The sequence below is a fragment of the Hippoglossus hippoglossus genome, chromosome 17 (assembly GCF_009819705.1).
Source record: "Hippoglossus hippoglossus isolate fHipHip1 chromosome 17, fHipHip1.pri, whole genome shotgun sequence".
NCBI lineage: Eukaryota > Metazoa > Chordata > Actinopteri > Pleuronectiformes > Pleuronectidae > Hippoglossus > Hippoglossus hippoglossus.
Window position 1 is genome coordinate 4,552,926 of NC_047167.1, and position 20,907 is coordinate 4,573,832.

The 20,907-nt window shown below is 41.4% G+C and overlaps 2 protein-coding genes across 13 annotated transcripts in view; one reads left to right on the forward strand and one right to left on the reverse strand.

Annotated features, from left to right (window-relative positions):
• Positions 1 to 12,331, forward strand: part of astn1 (astrotactin 1) — a 428,500-nt gene extending 416,169 nt beyond the window's left edge. For 10 of the 12 annotated variants that reach the window (XM_034614559.1, XM_034614558.1, XM_034614564.1 and 7 more), the window contains one exon: positions 9,408 to 12,085. In XM_034614559.1, the coding sequence (XP_034470450.1) occupies positions 9,408 to 9,645 (238 nt within the window). In that variant the 3' untranslated portion in view covers positions 9,646 to 12,085. Of the gene's footprint in view, positions 1 to 9,407 lie in introns of all 12 variants that reach the window. The other 2 variants (XM_034614557.1, XM_034614568.1) reach the window with 1 other exon arrangement.
• Positions 12,332 to 14,486: 2,155 nt separating this feature from the next.
• Positions 14,487 to 20,907, reverse strand: part of pappa2 (pappalysin 2) — a 69,792-nt gene continuing 63,371 nt past the window's right edge. The window contains exons 26-27 of the mRNA XM_034614556.1: positions 18,879 to 18,977; positions 14,487 to 15,198 (exon numbers count right to left, since the gene is read on the reverse strand). Of these exons, the coding sequence (XP_034470447.1) occupies positions 15,076 to 15,198; positions 18,879 to 18,977 (222 nt within the window). The 3' untranslated portion in view covers positions 14,487 to 15,075. The remainder of the gene's footprint in view (positions 15,199 to 18,878; positions 18,978 to 20,907) is intronic.

Below are 20,907 nucleotides of genomic sequence, written 5' to 3' on the forward strand. Positions count from 1 at the left end.
CTGAGGCTCCCTTAATTCTCTCTGTTTCTCGCTCTGTCTGTCTCCCCCCCCCCCAAATGAAAGGTTGTTTTTAATAAGGACCACGCTGGAAAGAGTTGATGTAATTGAGGGAGTTGCTTCTGAAGTGTTCCATTAAAATACACTTAGATTAACAGCCCCCCAATTTGGTTAAAGGGAGGGGTGATTAATGTTAATAAAGGCACCTCAGAGCTGGAAAAGCAGCGGAGAAGTGCATTCAAGGTGAGGCCTAGCAACAGGGGAAGGAAGTATAAACACGGTGTGTTTAGCCAAGTCATCAAATGAACATTAGACTTTCCTACGTATCTGGTTTGGTGTGACGAACCGGAGTTGTGTGCTGTCTACTGTTACCAAGGGAGCGGGCAGACGGAGGGGTTAATGGCCTCACGGCTCCATGGCTGCGAATCAGCGCTGACAACTTTCCTGCAGCGTCAGACACTTTGTTTCTCTGACGTTATGCGACCACTGGGAAAAACAAATGCAGCAGATACAGTAAATGGTTGCACTCAAGCCAAGACGGAACACTACTGATATCATTTTTACCAAAACAATGGGAATGCAAAGTTTTCGGACTCCTCAAGTATCAAGTATTGATGTTGGCCAGGTTTTGTGACTGCACCTCAGCCAATAGTTTGTTGGTATAAAGTCTCACGGCATAGTCGGCCTGATAAACCGCGAGCATCTGCAGACTTGCTACTATTTCATTGACCCACATAATTCCTCAGGGTTATGGAATTTATTGATGAAACTCAATTGCTTTCGTTGTTTTTTGCTGCCGTGATTAGTCAGTGTTTGTTGTTGTTTCTGCATTTCTTCATTCTCTTCTGACCTAATCGTCTCACAAACCAGACAACCCAGACATATCTGAATCTTTAACAGTGCCAGGCTAGAAGTTTGTGCTGGGGTAGCTATGGCAATGTATTTTGTATTTAGGCAAGGCAGTTTTATTTATAAAGTACATTTCATACACACTTTTCAAGCAAAATAAAATATTAAAAAGAGATGGAAGATTAAAAGAGGCCTTTTATCAGTTTCCAGTTGTCCTCGTTCAGTTTTAGTATAAACCAGTTTACCTAAATTCTCTGCTATATAAGGTTCCCTAAAATGTTATTGGTCAGAGGAAAACATACATAGGCAATCATGAACTTATTTCAGGGCAGAAAAATCCTCTGCACATCCATTAAGTGACATGGACTGACAAGCACTGTCTTGCTTGCTGTGATTTATTTGCAACTTTTCGGTGCTTGTTTTTTCATGATGGTCTCACAGCAAAAATTCTAAAATAAATCATTGAAAGTGAGACAGTGAGCAGGAGGTTTTTCTGCAGGCTTAGTCTTGAACTTATGAGCATGTTTCAGATTTAAGTTGTGTAAACTTTCTACAATTTCTATTTGGGATTTTTGGACATTTGCCCATTACAATGGGTCAAATTTTGTTTTTTCCTTATATTTACATGTTGGTAGTTTCAGCTGATCCGATCAGTTTTAGGGCGAGGTTCAAATCTGACAAAATACGCCCTAAATCCTTAATGCAGAGTCAAATAATCAGAAACCCTAACATGGCTCAGATCAGATAGTGGATCTAAATGGGCAGAAACAGTCAGAGATGATTGTGTGTGATGTATTTCCAGTGGATGTCAGAATGTAAAATCAGATTAACAGAAGAGGAAATGCCAGAAAGTTATTTCTAACTCAGCAAAGCAAATTTCATTACATATTAAAATGTGATTGTTTGAAGTTGAGTGCTGCTTTGATTGCATGACAGTATTCAGTGTCCTAAGACATGTCCTAAAACAATATCCACCATTATACTGCATCTATCAGATCCAGAGCAACATTTAAAGGGATAGTTCACCCAGAAATGAAAATTCACTCATTATCTACTCACCACTTTACCGATGGAGGGGTGGGTGAAGTGTTTGAGTCCACAAAACACTTCTGGAGTCTCAGGGGTAATAAAACACAACATGCCTCCATAAACTGCTCGTGTGGTGTCTGAAAGCCCAGACATTCATGTTCGAATCAAAATGAAGCCTAAATGTTTTACCGGAAGTGGCTAAGCTAGCGGACGTAGCAACACGATGGTGTGTCCGACGGTCCATGATTGCACCTTGTAGGAAGATATCAGAGGACATTAAGGCTTAGAACAGAGTAAATGACTTTGTTTCGAGTTGAATATAAATGCCGACACTTGCCGACACTTGGATGACACCACACAAGCAGTATGGAGGCATGTTTTTTCTGTTTTATTACGTCTGAACTGTAGGTCACCATTGACTTGCTGCAATGTTACTATGCGTCATTATTTTGTTATTACGTCTTTGTCATCACCGACCTTTGACCACTGTCTCTCCCTGAAAATTCAAAAAATTATTACTTTATTACACCAAAGAACAGTCACCATTTATTTTACAGCTCAAAAAACACATTCAGGTATGCAAGATCGCTTTAATGATCAATCAGCTAATCAATTAGCTGATTGATCAATCAATTTCTTGTCACCTCCACCACCTGATGATGATTTTAACTTAAAACCCACAAACATGTTATTTCTCCTTTTTTTAACTGCACTGATGCACTTTAATCACATCACAAAGCTTTGTGCTATGACAGCATTTAAAAATCATCCAGGACAGCAAAGTCTGTCCCGAGTCTAGCCAGCCTTTGTTCTTCATGACAGCTCACACACAAACTTACAGACCACAAACACAAACACACACACACACACACACACACACACACACACACACACACACAGTTTCATCCTTCTGGATCAGCTCAACTTGTTATGAGGAGAATTCCCCAGTTTTTCTGCCACAAACACTGAGGGCTGAACAAAGCAGATTTTCATTAGCCAGTCAAAATACAGATAACAAGAACTCTGCACCGGCTCTGACTCAATGTAAACTCATATCGGCCAAGTAAACAACATCGGGAAACAGATGAACGAACAAATGTGGCTTTATCTTTCTCGCGGCAGCAGTTATTCAGATCTGATGTTTTTAGAAACGTATCGAATCTCCCCGACGAGACCGATTGGCATCCAGCCGCAGGACTTTTTTTACATGCAGCCATCGCGTGATGTTTTGATTCAAACTCTGAACCTACAGCGATGGTGTCCCACCCAGGCCTCACACTTTTTCAGCCGAGGGGCAGGACATTGAGCGCTCATCATGTAAGGCGTGTCGCGTGGCTGTTGACTCCGAAACGCGAGATGTTTCGGCTGAAAGAAAATCCTCGAACATGGCCGTCGCAATCCCGACCGTGTCCTCGCTTGGAATCTGTGCCCTTTGATGAACTGAAAGTAATTAGATTTTTTTTTTAATTTTCTTTTTGTTTTTACATGACAGTCTTTCTAATCAGAGGAGATCTTGCAATAATAAGTATTGTTATGGTTGGAGTTTCTCTCAGGAAATCGTAGTCATAATCGCAGCAGACTGTTTACCTTGCTCTCTGACTTTTTATAGTTAAAAGTACGACAAAAATACACACGGTTTAAAAAAAAAAGAAAGACATGCCCTTCAGCCACTCGTCCAGCAGTGATTTATTGGTTAGTGTGATCCTGAATAGTATAACATATTTGTGTTTTAATTTCCAGGAAACATCTCCCATTATCAGTATCAGTAATACATTGTTATGGTATTACTTAACCATTAAAATTACCTCATCTGCCCTCACTAGGAGAGACTGCGGCTTTGACTGAATGACTTTTCTTTTTTCATTGCAGAACTGAGCTAGGAAACAGATAAACAATCGAGTCTAAAAGTGGATTATTACAGTGTTACTGGAAATGATCAGGTTTAAAATACACACATCACTACTGGCACATTTTACCGTCTGCTGTTAACAACAATAGAATAGAGGAATAACAACAGTCTTTCAATTATATATATATATATATATATATATACACATATTCCAACTATGACATTTAGATTTTAGCAGCAGCAAATTCAACACACATTAACTAATTCATTTAGTTAATATTGTTGTTTTCCGTGGAAAGTTGTATTTAGTGTTATCTGTAATTCAACCTTAAGCGTCTCCATACGTATAATTCAATTACAGATTATATATAAATGCCTACCCACACCAAGGATGAAGTATATACGAGGCCTTGAACAAATCAGCTGTATTGATTTTATAACAATAACGAAGAGTCAGTCTTGCGTCGCTGTGCTGCCGCCCAGTTGTAGCCTTTCTTTGGGTTTCAAAATAAATGGTCAATTCTACTAAAGATTAAACAGTCAACGTGGACACATTACTTTAAAGAGACTGAAGAAATAGACAATCACAGGTCAGTCATATTGTAATCCTGTTTGTGTGTCAATACATCAAATCCTGAAGATGTGCTGGATGATAGAAAGACCCACTTTGAAACCCCAAGGGATGGTGATGCCTGAAGCTTGGGGAAGGTTGGGGATAGGAACTGAATTTATTATCAGCAAAATGCACCGAGGTGTATACGGTCCATTCATTTGGGGGAAAGCTGAGCCTGTGCTGTTTATGTTCACATTTGCTGGCCTGAGCTCTTACTCCCTCTCGTTTGCTGGCACACTGCTGCAGGTGGATAGTCCATTGTGCTTGTGTGCATGAGCATGGGTACTGGTTGTATGCCCAGCAGACCGGCCTTGACCCAACCTCAGTGTGTGTGTCTGTGTGTGTGTACAATTGACATACTGTATATTGCCTGTGTATGCAACTGAGTGAGTGTCAATCCAGAACCTGTATCCTTTTGTTTGTGACATTTTTTAAAGATGATTGTACCCAAAGACCATCATTGTGTATATAAAAAAATGTTTTATTTGTTTTCCTTACAATATCAGCTTGGGAGAACTTAAGTGATAAAAAATTTTTATAGTCACACTCAGAGCACTTGGTGAAAATAATGGAAAGATGGTGGTCGCGGTTGAATATTTGAAACGTCACCTGACAGGACTGATTTGTTTCTACGTTCAACCAAAACCACTAACTGTCAATAGAGTGAACCTCAAGTGATTTAGTTGCTTAAATTTCACCACAATTGAGAAACAGGATCTCCATTTTCCAGTGTCGTATAAAAACATTGACAAACATAATATTTTGAGTGTGTGTGTGTTTGTGTGTGTGGGCTCAATTGTCATGCAAATGTAAATGTAAGTGTGACCATATCTGTCCGTATGTATGAACATGTACATATTTCTTACACGTGATTATGCCACTGTATATACATGCCTGCCTTTATGTGCACAGTCAACACCACACGCTCACATCTTCTGCGTGAGGCTATTTTCCGCTCCGATGGATTCATGGTGACAACCGTTGCTTCTTGGACCCGGCGGAATGTTGAAAGAATAACAAACCACATTTTTTATTCTATTTTAACCAAATAAATATCATGATTTCCTCAAACCACTGAAAAATGTGTGGCAAAATAGTGGATACACGAAGAGGTTTCAGAAGAATGATCTGAATGACAGCGTGGCAGAGAACTACCAGTATCAACCGACAGACCCACAATGAGGCTGACGTCATTTAAACTATTCTAGTTTCCAGAGCAGAAAACAACCCTGAGGCTGTTGAAATTGTTATGGTTGTGTCGACATGTATTTGCCAAAGGGGATGTTGTCCTGCTGAGTGTCCATATGTACGTATGACATTCAAAACACGCTCCGATTCCAAAAACAATCCACTAACATGTGCAAAGCGCTTATTAGCCAGGAAACCTCAAGAAGGATGTTGCTCCTCACGTATCTCTATAAGTGAAATAGTTTGCAAATTACGCCAACAACAATAACGCAGGAATACGTTTGACCCAAAGTGTTTGGCCGATTTGAAAGGAACCGTGGTCTGTTGCAGAGCACAGGCTACATTCTTTCTCCAGAATAACACGCACACGTACAACACAGAGCAGGAAATGCAGTGCAGCATACAGAGTATTTACAGAGCAGCAGTTGATTTGGAGTCCGTATAAGACAGGAGGTGAAAATACAGAAGAGGAATCCACAGGCTGCAGCGTCTGTATTATTACAGTGTGTCAGTCAGGGCCAAGTTTAAAAATGAAAACAACAAAAGACTTTGACAAAATCACAAATCAAGAGTCCTTGTGGGTTATCTTTTGAATGAGAGTTTGACAAGAGGATATTACCTTGCCACAGAGACTGGAACACACAAGTTACAAATACAGAACAGATTTTCTTGCCTGTTTCTATTGGCTGGTTCTATTTCAGATGGAGGTCCAGATCCAGAGCAAACTGCGAGTCAAAAATAAATATAATCATATACATACATAAAAACAAGAGTCTTCAGGAGATGACATATACTCACAGCATGCCCAAAACCTGAGGAAGTTGTAAGATTTCCCTCATTGATAAAAAAACAGCCAATTAGTGTTTTCCAAAGAGAACTGTTGACAGAAAATCATCCAAAGTAACAGTGACTTAATTTTTTGAGAGAAAGTTGATGTTATGTTTGTGAAATTTAATCTTATGAGTGCTGTCAACATCAAACCAAAACCCCATCCACATACACAGGCAGAGGCCAGAACATCATGTTTGTTAAAACCAGGACAAAGGCTCAAAGTACAAGCTGCACCTGTGTCCTCTGCCAATAGACTCACATGTGAAAAAGTCATCATAGACTGTGTCAAGATAGACAACATGACAGCTCCCCCAAAGTGAAGCCAAAGCATATTGATTGCCCCCTGGTGGCTGGCTGCAGTAGTTAATAAGTCTGGCCTCCTCCATGTTAGTAGATGGCACATTAACTAAACTAAAAAAAGTCAAAGTAGACTTCAAAATTTATGAGAAACAGATGTTTTTTGTCATTTTAGGTATAGTTCTTATCACATTGAGTTTATGTCCAAGTGCACATTTTTCAGATTTCTGATGTTTCGATTGAAATTAGTTTCTGATGTTTCGATTGAAATTAATTATGAATCAGTTACTAGTGAAATGTCTTGTTTCGCAGCTGAGTAGTAAGGAGTGGAGACACTTCATCCATCTATGTATAAGCTGTGTCTCAATTCAGGGGGTTTCAACACCGCCACCCTCATGGGCTGAGTAGACCCTGAAGGCCCAACCAATATGACGACTCATGATCCGTGCCACCAGCTCGTCCTGTCCTTATTTCTGCTGCCTAGCAACAGAGCTGAAGTTGAAAATAACAAGAAAGCTTTAACACCCCTCTGTTTATTTATGTGTACCGTTAGTTGTTCGGTTGAATTAAAGAGTGATACTCAAGCATTGGACGTATCGTTGCCTGCTGGCGCCATTACCACCATTTGAAAATATAGGCTGGGCCGGGAGGGACCCACCGAGGGACCCACCCGTTGAAGCCTTTGTTTCTTTGCGATGGAAGGACGAATTTGTCAGCCACATTTGAAGGAGCCTTGGAAACGGCAGAGTCTTGTCACGCTGCTGTGACACAATCGGTCTTCAAATACAGCCTCTAAATTGAGACACAGCTATACAGTCTGTGGTCGATATACACAGATGTGCATTGTAGACTCTTTTCACCCCACTGCTGGCATGTGGGGGGTTAGGGTTAGGGGTAAGGGTTAGATAACCCTTAGATAACCCTTAAGGGTTAGATAACCCTTACCCAACTCAAACAGCAGTATGATATAGCTTAAAATTTAATGTTCAACAGCCCAAGCAGTATAGAGTAAAACATGTCACCATAAGGTCAGTTTTGTAGCTTTTTTCAAGCTTTTAAACATCATATTATCTATTAAGTCTATATCAAGTCTTCTATTAAGTCTTGGCATCCGTACTTGCACCTGGCATTGTCCCTACCTGCTGCATTTATCCTCACCATCATCATCATCATCATTTTCACCAGCTACTTCACCAGCTTCATTACCTCCCCTGCCTGCATCTCCCTTTTCACGGCCATCTTTGTTTTTCCACGTTTCCACCTGCCTGTCATTGTTTCCTCGACTGTCATCGTCGCCATCAGACCGACATCAGGTCTAACCTCCTGACAACCAGGTGAGAGACTAAGATGATTCATTGAACATGGTTTGCTTTCACCTGCACATTTGGCATCTTAAACTGAGTGTGCTGGGAAATGAAACTGAAGGAAATGGTAAAACATTTATGAATAGACAAATGTCCTTTTTTTTTCAGCCAGTGAGTGTGTTGATTCATTTCCTTTCACCGGCGCACATTGACCGTGTAGCTGCTTTGATGTGTCGTCAGCTCATCAGTGTGATGGTGAGCTGTGGACGTGGTGGCTCCGGTGCGTCCAGCAGACCTGTGGTTTTGTCAGAATGGGGACGCGGTGCAGTAAAAAGTGCAGGTTTGGCTGAGGAATGAGGACAAAGTGTGTGTGGAATGAAGGAAATCTCCCCCCTGCTGCCACTGTCTGACTTCACACAAACTTTTGACAAGGTTTCACCACGAGGGCCAAACAGGCTGCATCGGCCTCAGTGGTTATTTATTGCGCTCCGTGTCCCTATGAGATGTATTTATGTGAACTCGGTGCATCAGGTTACTAATGGAGATGATTTCTCAGCTGGCCTGGTTTGGCCAAACGACAGGTTCACCGCAGTATTCCAGTCGACCATTGGCTTGTTTTCCTCCACAGGGCAAACCCATTCATTTTTTTTTTTTTCATTCATTCATATTTTCCACTGTTTTTGCTTTCATCATTCCTGCCTGGACCTCCAGCGGCCTCTGTGTGCTTTGGGTTAAAGCTGGAATGTGTCAGTTACGGTCCAGATTACCCCGTGAGCGCCCTCGGACAGGAGGCAGCGGTGGACGGGCCCGGTTCTAGGTTCTGTCGAGCAGCGATGTCATTCTGAATCGACAGTGTGATTTATGGACTGCCGACAGTCGAGTGTATCTGACGGCTGATGTGCATCAACGCTGAGAGTCCAGTCCACCTTCCTCCAGGCGCTTTGGCAGTGGCCGTTTCCCACACTGCGCTGCATTGCCTGGTTGCTGACGAGCCGCTCGACTTGTGTGAGGGATGTGTGGACTGGGAGAGGGCGGCTTTGTACAAAGCATTCTGATGCAAAGAAAAAAAAAAACACGCGAGGAGCTGCAGGAGAAATGCAGGTGTTCACTGTTGTTTTGTTGCAGAGAAGAACAGTCTACACACAGCAGCCACCTTGTCAGACCAGGTCACAGGTGGTTGTACTTTTTAAATCAGAGGGATCTTGATTCCATTATGTAAAGTAACAAATATTCATTTCAACCATATTGGAATGTATATTTTGCCTGTGAGCAATTTGCAGAAACACTCCTGTGTACATGATGTATTCATCTGATCTCAATACATGTACATGCAATATGGTGAAAAGGCGTTTTTCTTTTGTTTTTTTGTTGAAGGGTTTTGAATGATGATATTGCGTGCAAGTGATAAAAGCTAACCCACATTAATCCTGTGTACTTTTTGTTCCAACAGGAAGGCCAACCTCATCCTCTCCCAGCTAGAGGAGCTCTCCCACTGGTGTAAGGGTCTTCTCCAGGAGCCGAAGATCGGCCTTCGCAGGATGTCCCTCAAATTCCTGTCCTGCCGCTACACCGACACCAAGGCCTTCGGGCTGAACTGGGCGGACATGGGCCAGGACGTGCACAAGGCCTGCGACGAGCAGACGCTCACTGTCATGTATAATGACTACGGTGAGCCCAAGGAGCTGTAAAGGTGTTGGGAGGGTGTGCACAGGAATCCAGGAGATCTGTTGAACCCAACAAAGAAACAAATAAAATGCAGGTTTTCCTCATATTTCTATTAGGTTTATGCAAAGATATGTGTTTTTATTGTGTCATAAGCAAATACTAAACATTATTTGAAATGTTCTTTATTCTGTTAGACTTTACCACATTATTGATGGATGTATTCAAAAGTATAATCAGAGCTTCAAAGTAGCAGGTGGGCAAATAATGATTTTACAAAATCAATTTATCTTTTTGAAAGGATAAGAAAACGCAACGACTTCCTGCTGATGCTTCACATTAAAAAACCTTTGTTTCAATTTCCTCTTCATCTCTGATTGGTCCTTCCTGCTGTTTAACACTGTCTGCATTAAAATGACACATATGCTCTTTGTTATGCATCGAAATTGTGTGGACTTGAGAACCACTGGGAGTCTGAGAAAAGAAGTGAAGCAATCAAAGCTTTAACTGTGAAGCCTAGTAAAAGACTCTGTATAGATATGAATATGGATATTATTCAATCAATAGATAAATAATCTTAAAATACATATATGGGTTAAGAAAGTACACAAAAATGTGTCAATGGAGGCTGTGCAAAAAAAATACAATTAAGAAATATAAAAGGAATTTTACATTCTGTTTTGTTTGCCTTTGAATGCACATATCTGAGTGGAACCTGACATGCATTCTACTTCACTTTGTTTCTTTGCTGGATGAAACATTCTCCATCTTGAACCTTTGATACTGAGGGAGAACATGTTTTGCTTTTTTACTCTTTGTTGAAATAACGTGACATTTACATTTTGTAGATTAGATTGAATAGTCCTTTTTTTTGGCTTCTTCATTGACAGATAAAAAAAAGTTGGATGTGAGACAAAGTCTTAAAAGGCAAGTTTTGATATCAAACTGATCGATAGTGATGGTGACGTCCTAAGGGCCCCACATCCACCTATACAGCCTGGATAGAGTTAGCTGCTTCTCGGACCTGTCTCACGATCTAAATCAGCACTTTGGTTTCTTTGATCATTTTACATGAGTGATGGACCCAGGGTAGAAGGGATGCTGTAAAAGATTTTACAGTTATAACTCATCGTAGCTGCGTCTTCACCTGTACATTCCAACCATCGTTAAATATCTTAGTGGTTCACAGCTTCTGGTGCTCGTCGTGTGCGTGTCTTGTGAATAACTGCAACACGCGGGGCCGCCGAACACGTGGGCTGAAAATCCATTTCACATTGCTGTTTTTTTCTTTTTCGGCATGTGCTGCTTTGTTGTGTGGGGTCCCTAGGACGTGAAGACGTGCGGTTTTCCACCATCACTTCCATTACAAACCGGGTTTTGTGTTTTTTGTCACAAACGCTAACAGGGAAAGAAACTGTATATAAGCAATTGTAATGTTGAGACAGCGGGAACAAAACCAGTATTTTACAATGTTACCATGTTTCTAAGACACCTTAGCAGTTTAGGCTGAAGAGATGTAAGTAGAAAGGTGAAATAAAGATAAAGCTATGTAGATAACAGACGAGGGAGTTACTCTACTAGTACAGACATTCAAAATAAACAATGCGCTTTATTATTATTATACACTTTTATTGATATACCCCGCTGAATGTAGTGTTGATTTGCATTTGTAAAGGAAGCTGTTATGAAGTTAGGAGTTCTACTAAACAACAGCTCAGTTCATTACCTCTACACTTTTTAATTTGTGAATAACAATTGAATTAATTTGCCGGTATTTCCCTTTTGAATTTTGCAGTTTTCACATCATAACTAATCCAACCAATGAACTCTACTATTAAAAGTGATGATTCTGTATTGAACCTGCAAATTAAGTGTCTTAATGTTTTCATCTGCTTCTCTATGTTTAAACTTCATGCATTTACATTAGTTCGAAAGATCTTTTTGACATTTCCACTAATACTGTGTGTTTATTGTGAGTATATTAGTATTATTTATTTAATTTCACTCCATCTGTTATGTTTCTCTCTGTTGTTTTATTACTGTGCTGTGGCCATGTTGGAGATTAATGTCAAAGAAATGCAAACACATATTAGCTGTTGATTTCTTTTAACAAACCTCATATGTGAATACTAAAATAAAGGCTTGTAGATTTTTGTATAGGCAGTATAGTATTTCATAAAAGCGTTGCATTCTAGCACAGTACTGTGTTTGGAAGCAGGTGTTTTATATACGCCTGTTGTATAAACATGTACAACAGGTGGTGTTTTACAACAGTTACTTTACGTGTGCTTTAGTAGATACAATATTGTACTGTAATATCTGCTGTGTAGCTTAGTCTTTGTAATCAGATCAATCCACTGATTCCAGTTTGAAAGTGAAGAGCAGGTTTTTTCCTTTCTCTCGTCTGATTGTGATCTAAAGATGCTCTTCACTGGATTTGTTCGTTCTGAACTGTTATTGGTTGTTGGAAAGACGTGACGAAAAGACAAACATGATCTAATTTGATCGAACAAACTAGTAAAATGAACCAATAGAGTGGAACTGAACATGAAGTGATTAGATGGAGACCTCCTGACATTTGAGAGAAATTGAAAGCAACCCTCTACTATCTGCATGATATTATTCTGTCTATACTGAATGTGGCATCATGACCTTAACTTTTTCACTTTGATCTTTGGTACTTCAAAGAACAATAAAGAATATATTATGGAATTTGGCTGTGTGTGTGACTCTTTTAAATCTTACGGAAACTGTTTTCTCTTGTCAGGTTTCCGGAGGAATCATTTTAATTCACGTCAACATAAAATATGAACATTCTAGTAGCACTGTTACTGAACTGTCCTCGCCCTCAACACGTGCCCTGCTGGGAACTCGCCCTTTAAAACTCAGCTGGACAAAGATCCTGAAGTGACGTGTGTGCAGCTGTGATTTATGCCAGTTGGTGGTTCAATCCCCGGGATCCACCAGTCTGCATTCTGAGTGTCCTTGGGAAAGATACTGCACCCCAAACTGCCCCTGACCACTGTGCAGATAATGTATGAATGGTGTGTAATAGAAAAAGAGCTGAGTATGGAAGAATGCTGTATGAAAGTCTGGAAAAGTAGCTATATAAATACCCTTCATATCCAAAAATTGGTTTAGCATAATCCTGCTAACAGACAGATCACAAGTTGTGACCTTAGCACATGCACCTAATGTACTATTTGCTCTTTCAACTTTATTTTTAACGATTTTTCAACTTGATCCATGTTTGGATAGTACACAGTATATAACCACACAGAAACCAGTTGAGTCAGTGCTTTGGAAAGGAGGACCAAGTAGAAAGAAGTCTGATCAAATCGAATGTGTTGTTACATGTGATGAAGCATTGTGGTCACAGTGACGAGATGTCAGGATTCACAAGACGTCCGATCAGCGACAGCTCAGAGAAGTGTGGCACTTACTGACTTCACAAGGTAAAGTTGAAGAAGTGTCGTACCTCCGCACTTTCCACACTTTGGTATTTCAGTTTAAAAGCCAGTGTACACACACACACACACACACACACACACACACACACACACACACAAAGGTCATTTCCTGTGTCAATGAACATAAACCACCAAGAAACACATTGTATGGATCGGTATAAAGTTGCTATTTATTTCATATCGAGTATAAAGAACAGTAAAATATCACAAATAACATGATTACACAGATACAATATTTGGACGGGGTACTTCAACATTATTTCTGAGAAAAGTGATGTCTGTAGCTTGAACTTCACAACTGCAACTGAAGACAAAAAAATCTGACTGGGTTTCCCAAAAGTATGATCTCAGTGATTTGTGGAGCGTTGTGCGTTCCGTCTTGACACAACAGTGTTCACACTCTGTGGCTTGTGTTTGACCCAGCTCATTATATCTTTTTTATATTTCCAAATCCAACATCGACTTCAGGGATTGTGAAAGTATTATATAAAATGTGCAAGCCCTGTGCACATGTTGTGTGGTACAAATACATGTTTGTGTTACTGGATTTGTGATATAAATAGAGTGTTGATTTTGTCACTAAAGTGTGATCTAGTAGATATGTTAGGTGATCCAAATATATTAGTCTGTACAGATATGTATCCTCTAACAGCTACATGTCAGGGGGAGCTGGTTTGGAGAGCACGATGATGAAGATTATAAGTAATGCCAGTTTCAGGGACGGGGTTTTCGTTGTCGGTCATGAGAAGGGATCTAGTTTTAACCAAATTTTTCGGTGTAGTGATACAGAAATTTCACGTTGTTCAACGTTGTACGTTGTAATTTGGATTCAACGTGGTACTGAAATAATTCTATGAGATGCTCATTAGTCTTCTGTGATGCAATATTAGGGTCACATGGTGATGGTGTTGTAATATTATGAGCATTAGTTGTAATACTGAATAAAGATGTCATTTAATGAGAAAAAAATAATATTACGACAATAAAGAAAAAATACATTCTTTGGCAAATTAGCAGCATTTCCGCTCCTTCCAGATTCAAAATGTTCATTACTAATCCAATTTTTTCTTGAGAAACTATGAAACCCCTTTGAATAACGTGCACATCACAGTCGACCACCACCAAACATTTCCTCCTCCACAAAGGAGGCAACTTCCTCCAAGTCTGTGTGGTTTTCAAAGTCCTGATGCTTATGATACTGTGGTGCTGATGAGCTAATAGATTAAGTATTTTGTTATATGTACAACTTATACTGAAGTATAACATTCTCAACATTCCTTGTTTTAACGCAGGCGACAGGTTGATCTTCTGATATTCCTGGTCTCAAATGACGCACAGGCTAAAATGACTTCTCATAATTTTTAAGACTTTTTTTCTCATATTACAACTTTTTTAAAAAACAGATCTCAGATCAATCTTTTCCCTGTAAGTGGCCCTAACACTTGGTCGTACTCTTCCAACTGGATGCTACAGTAAACACATTTAGTAGCAGTAGCTCCTTGTTGCAATGGCTGTGCATGTACTGAACACTTATCAGGCCCAGGGCTAATCAAGTCCAGAAAAAGAGTTGAATCCATTTACAACAGTGATTTGATCCAATTATCGTGACTTGATTTGTACAGGAGTGGATAAACTGCCTCTTAACCCTATTTGAACCGGACCTCAGTGTTTTGTTAGTTGGGCTCCCGTTTTTCAAAACATTTTTTCTGTTCTCGCACAAATCCAGCTGTGAGGATAACCCTTAACTTCTTAACGGGGAAAGGAAAACATTCAATCCACATGTAGATGTTTAAACCGACGTGACTCATACGTGATGCTTTTTATCACGTCAAATGAAAATAGCCTTTTACTGCACAAAGTCTAACTTCAATCACATTCTTCACATTGTAAAATGATAAAAAATGAATAATTTGACTGTTTGTTGTGGTGCACAGTCTGTGGTTTGACTGTGTTTCACACAAGTTCAGCTTCTTTTATCCCTCCATCTCACTGCATTCCTCCTCCAGCTCCACCTCCTCCCGACTTCTTGGCTTTGCTCTTATTCTCCTCGGCGTCCGGATCACGGCAAGTGCACTCATCCTGATTGCAGTCCGCCCCAAACTGAATGACCTATGAGTAAACAAGCACAACATTTAGTCCTCGGCTTCCCAGAGTCGCAACAGATCTTTCAATCTGCTGCTGGAACAAGCAGCTCAAACGCGATGGGACTTTTCAGGCCCGTCTAGTGCAGATTTAATGTTTGACCAAACTGACAAAACCAACATTGCATTTGGTTGGTTTCCCTGTTTGAGATGATCTGAGATCAATCTGATAAAATCCTGCTTCTATTTCCAGTGGAATTAAAGAGGGACAGAAAAGAAAAGGAGTATGAAAAGCAGCAGGGCAAAAGGAAATATTACATCAGGGCTTTCAACACAAGTAGAGTCACTAAAAAATGCAGGAGTTGAGGAGGCTTCCCAAGCGTGTTGTTACATTTCAACTGTACCAAAGAGTACAACCTTGAATGGCAAAAACAGACAATAAAAACTAAATTTGCTTGAACTGGCCGAGCAGCGAGAGAACAGTTTTGTGCTGAAAGCTAAGTACCGCTTAGTAACCCGAGAGTGGTCTTAGATTTGTTGTGTTTCCTCACAGTTTCAAAGAGAACTCCTACAGCCCCCTGGAGGCTGATAAAGTGCACAATGTCAAATGGTTCAACGTGGCCTCTGAATGGCGAGAAACCTTGAGGGTCTGCGGGAGAAGGAGGGAGGAACGCACCGCCGTGGAGGTGAACGGATGAACACATGTTAAGAATCAACAACAAGAGGCTTCCAGCTCTTGTCTAGGAAGCGAGCCATCACCACAGGTTGCAAAATAAACTCTGGTGCCCCGCGAAGCAGTCTGTTGCAAGAAATGTAAACATTAGCTCCTGGAGAGAAGGAGTGAGAGGACGATTGAGAGAAAGGAAGGGAGAGGGAGAGAGCCGGGTGGGAGGCAGAGAAAGAAAAAAAAAGGATGACGGCAAGGGAGGTGAGAGTGAGAGTGGGAGGCAGCAGCTTGTCGATTGCGTGCGCTTTTCTTTAAGGGCCGGGTGATGGTTCCACCGGCGGCTCTGGACGGGCCGCACAAGGCCGAGCTTCGCCTAAACTGCCCCATCTAAGATAAACTGATGCTTCCGTTAAATGTTTCCTCAGCAGCTCCATCTGGATTCAGTGACGCCTCCGATACCTGCTAACAACCTTTGGAAGAGCAACGCTTGTTGTTGCTTCAGCCCTGGAAACAAAAGTCTTTTGGCTGTCGCGGTGTTTGGATTAGTTGCCTCAATGCTGTTTACTACAACTTCTTCACGGACAGAATTCATGTGGAAGAAACAGTTCAAAGTAATGAATTCAACATTGCAACAATCAAAACATAAGAAAACATGGTCTTATAGTCTTTGCTGCTTTTACTACTTTGGCCCTTTGTCAGAAGGAAACCGACTCAAGTTCACAAATCAGACGGAGGTTGTGTGTCTGTTCATCTTTTCCTCTGGAACTTTGCCCTGATGACCAATGACTGGATTCACACCTGAATCCTCTCTCGTGTATCCTTCCCTCCTGTCACTGCTGCTAGTATCGCTGTGAATAAAACAAATGCTGTGTGGTCCTGTTGGACTCATCCAGACCCAAACAGATATGAACTTTCATATAATCTGATGTAGTTCAGATTCATGTGGCTTATATTGCCAGGAAAAATCTCTGTAGTGGCCTTGATTCTTGCGGAATAATGTCTTACTGGAATCAGCGTGTGTGTGTTTATAATGGTGACTATTGAAACTGTAGCAAATTGACATGAAACGTCCCAACTCTCGACCCTTTTTCTCGCGTAGCGTCAGAGAAATTATGTAAAGTAGCTTATGGTGTGGTCAAGACCTGTAATTTCCTAACCCTGCATATGTCAAACCACATAGAAACAGAGGGTACTGCAAATAACCCCACCATCCACCCCCGCCTTACCGCCAGCCGCTCCATCACTCTGCTGGAGCCCGCGGTGGCACTCAGGATTCAGACCCTCGCCGCCGTTTAGTTCACTTCCTAAGAACGACCCCTGCACGCCCAGCTGCTGTTTGACAGTGGCCGAGTCAACCGCAGACCGTCAGACACCTCGCCGCTCCCACCCTTGTACCCCCTACCTACCCATTCCCCTGTAAAAGAGCAGTTAGTGACGATCTGGCAGCTCATTTATTATGACGGCAGCCACACACTCACTGAACTCCTCCGTTTAGGAAGGAGCTGCCAGTGACTCATGGCGTGCCACGGACATGAAGGAGACAGCCGAGGCTCGGCCAACTGTAGGCCATAGGAGTTAATAGGCAGGGCCCCCTGAAGAAGTGTCATGAATAAGTGGCTGTACAGTAGCCAAATAGGGTATAGTAAGAAGGAGGTGGGGTGAGTTAATTCCTAACTGTCCACATGGGAGAGACGTTTTAGTGCAGGCAAAGAAAAATAGGAAAAAATACGTGTTAATGCAAAAGCAGTCGAGGGAATGAGCTGCCTGGTTTCCACCACTGGACCAACCCTCAGTAATATTCATACCATTCCTCGCTGCATAGGGTTATTTAAATACAAAATTATTAGATTAGATTAGATTATAGGCATCACACTTAAATATATGTATCTCTATCTCTTCTGAAGAAGCTTTTATATGAGTGGGTTCTTTTGGGACCACCGCCAAAATAATAGAGTGGGGATTTTTACTCTCATCTGGTGAAACTGTTATAAGCTGCTTTCAGACATGCACTGAACTTGACATTGTCTGGAGTGGCTGTATGTGGGAACACAAATGTCCGAGTGAGAGCCTCCGGGCATTCTCTAAAGTTTCTCCAGCCAGCCCCCTGGTAAAAACTCTGTATAATGTCTGAGTGTGCCCTATGGAGAAGACAGCAGGAGATGATCTGAAGGATTCCCTTCGTGGGTGCGTTGACGATGATTCTAACCCGCAAAAAAACTAAAGACAAAAAAGAATACAAACATCTCTGGATGAAAAAGAGAAGCCAAACACACAGACGACCTCTGCGAAGATGTCAAGAGAGTTATTGGTGATAAGAGCCGACACTAAAACACGTAATTCCCACAGCGGACATTAAGATGTTATGTCCTGCCTCGGCCTGCTGTGCCCCCCCCCCCCACCTGAAAGCTCCGGAGATTTGTGTGCATCTCCTGCTCCGTTGTTCGCGTGAAAGGCAAAATGTCTGAAAACGGCTATAGTGTAATAGGGGAACATCACACGTGTATATTACCACCATATCCAAGTGTGTTCTCTGTCCTGAATCCTGACTAGTTCCTTCTGCAGTGGAGCTACCGCTAAATATGAGAGGTGAGAAAGTGTTTAGCAGCATGGGGTAGTGAAAACCTGCTTATTTACCCATTTGAGTGGAAAAGCCGGAGGGTACAAGTCTGCTCTGTTGTAAGTACAGATGAGGGAGACTAAATAGGTGCAGTTGTTAACAGGAGAGAGTGGAAAGCGGCAGGGATCTGTGTTTGTTTGTTTAGCAGAAATCTTTTGCGTAGCGGCACAGCGCTCGGGCCAAAACAGACGGATTTCTACTACTGTAAACAGGAAGAATCTGGCTTTGGAAACCAGCTCCAGCTTCTAAGCTTGGGCTTGATTGCAAGATATGGGGCTGAAGCAAGCCAAACAACACTTGACCACCATTCAAAACAATGTGGATCGAAATCACAAGTTGTATTATGGGATATTTGTGTTTTTATTATAAGAATCAAATAAAAACATAGCAGGCAGGAAAAGGAGCGCGGGAGATGTTTGTGTACCTTTCTCGTTGAGAGAGTGGACGGGCAGCAGTCTCCTCCGTCGTACTGGCAGTAGGCCCGGTTGTTGGTGGTGTCGCACCAGCCGTCCCCTCCAAAAGGCTGCACACAAGTTACAAACAAGAAACTGTCAGTGGTGTCAGGAACTGAGAAAATACTCACTCACACAGCATGAAAGGCCAAAAGAAGGAAAAAAAACACTCTCCCAGAAAACAGATTTTCAGTAAGTGGCATACATTTTTATTCAGTTATATTGTTTCAAAGCAAATGCCCCATGAAAAAAGAGTTGGCTATATGCTTGCAAGCAGCCTCAGGGATTTATTCAGCACATGGTTCACATGAATTCTCATTTCATGTGGTTCACACCAAAACTTCCCCAAACAGGAGTTAGCGCATTGAGCAGCTTGACACTACTTGCCGCATTAAGCTGCTATGATAGCAACCGGACCACAACGATTGTCTGTTGCAAAACATAAAGAAAATCCCCCCACATAATCTTTACTGATGCATAAAAATCTGCTGACACGAATATTGTTTTTTAAATTGTTATTAACAGATTCAGGATTTCTTTGCATGCAATGTTGTTGCCGTGGAACATGTGACCCACCACGACGCTCAGCCTCTGCTGTGGAGGTCAAGCCTGGGAAAGAAGTGCTCATTACTTCTGGTTGTGTGTTCACCCCTGTCCATTTGTCTGTTGGTTCGTTTGTTTGTCTGCAGGATTATGCAAAAACACAGATTTCCACAGAACTTGGGATAAGGAATCCATTCCATTTTGGTAAGGGTCTGGACGACAGACCTTGGTAGATATATGTTCTCTCCTGAGCACCACTCTGATGAGATGCATTGCGTCTGACCTTATAACCCTGTGATTGGTTGTAGACAAGGTAGAGGTAAAACTATCCAAGTTATCCAATGATCTACCAAATATCTCATTAGCTTAAGCTTGCATTAAACGGGTAATTTGTTGAAGACATAGTATTATGTGTATGGTTATTTTATTGATAGTATAATCTAGGGCTAGGCGATATGACTTGAAATCAATATCAAGGATTATTTCAAACTTTTACCTCGATTACAATTAATTAACGATATATTACGCCTGTGTCTTGTTTCTCACTCTTCACACATTTATTTAGGTATTTATCAGTGGTGTCGGATCATGAATCAGGATCATTCTGGTCACTTTAACCCTGAGGTCCTGGCTGTGCATGTCACGTTACGTCTCATGGTGTGTGTGCTGGTGAACTGTGTGCACATAAACTGTTGAGCCAAATAAAACAAGCACACAACAAGTAAACTTCAGTACTGTTCAGCTCCCAATTTCTGATTAGTGATGGTGTTTATTGTTAACGTGTAAAGTCAGCGCAGGTCAGCGGGGGGAGTGAGGAGGGAGGACATGCGACGGTGTAATATGGCACACTACAAGGTACCTGGGCCCTCGCTGCAAAATCAATGTAGCGGAAAACCAGACAGTTTGCGCATGCGTTGGTTAAAGTGATGGGATCACTTTACTGAACCTTGTCCAGGTGTTGGCCTAACTCACCAGAGCATCACAGGAAGGATGAGCCCATCTGATAGACCCAATGATGTGTCCACAGTCTTTCACCTCGAACCCCAGAGTAGGTAAGAACATGGTGAACATGGTGAACATTATCGTGCTTAGCCCTGAGTGGTTTATGGCAGAGGTGAATGCTACAATCATTAAAAGTGAACTGATAAGCAACTGTACACATGAGACCTGCTGCACCTGTGGAAATGGCCTTTGTGAGAATTAGAGTAAAACACATATTTTGGAATTCCAGGATAAACAATGAAACTAAACTAAGATTCAACCTCATTTAATTACTTATATACTACTGTTCAAACTGTTTGTGTTATTGCTCTGGCCGGCGTGGGAGTCCTCATGGTGAAGACTGGAGTGGCACGCAAATTTGTGGAATTTAAGTTAAATAGAATCTCAAACAAGTCCCAATGAAAGACTTTTTTTAAAAAAGTTTTCCACTAAACCTTGAGGGCTTTTCTGAAGTGC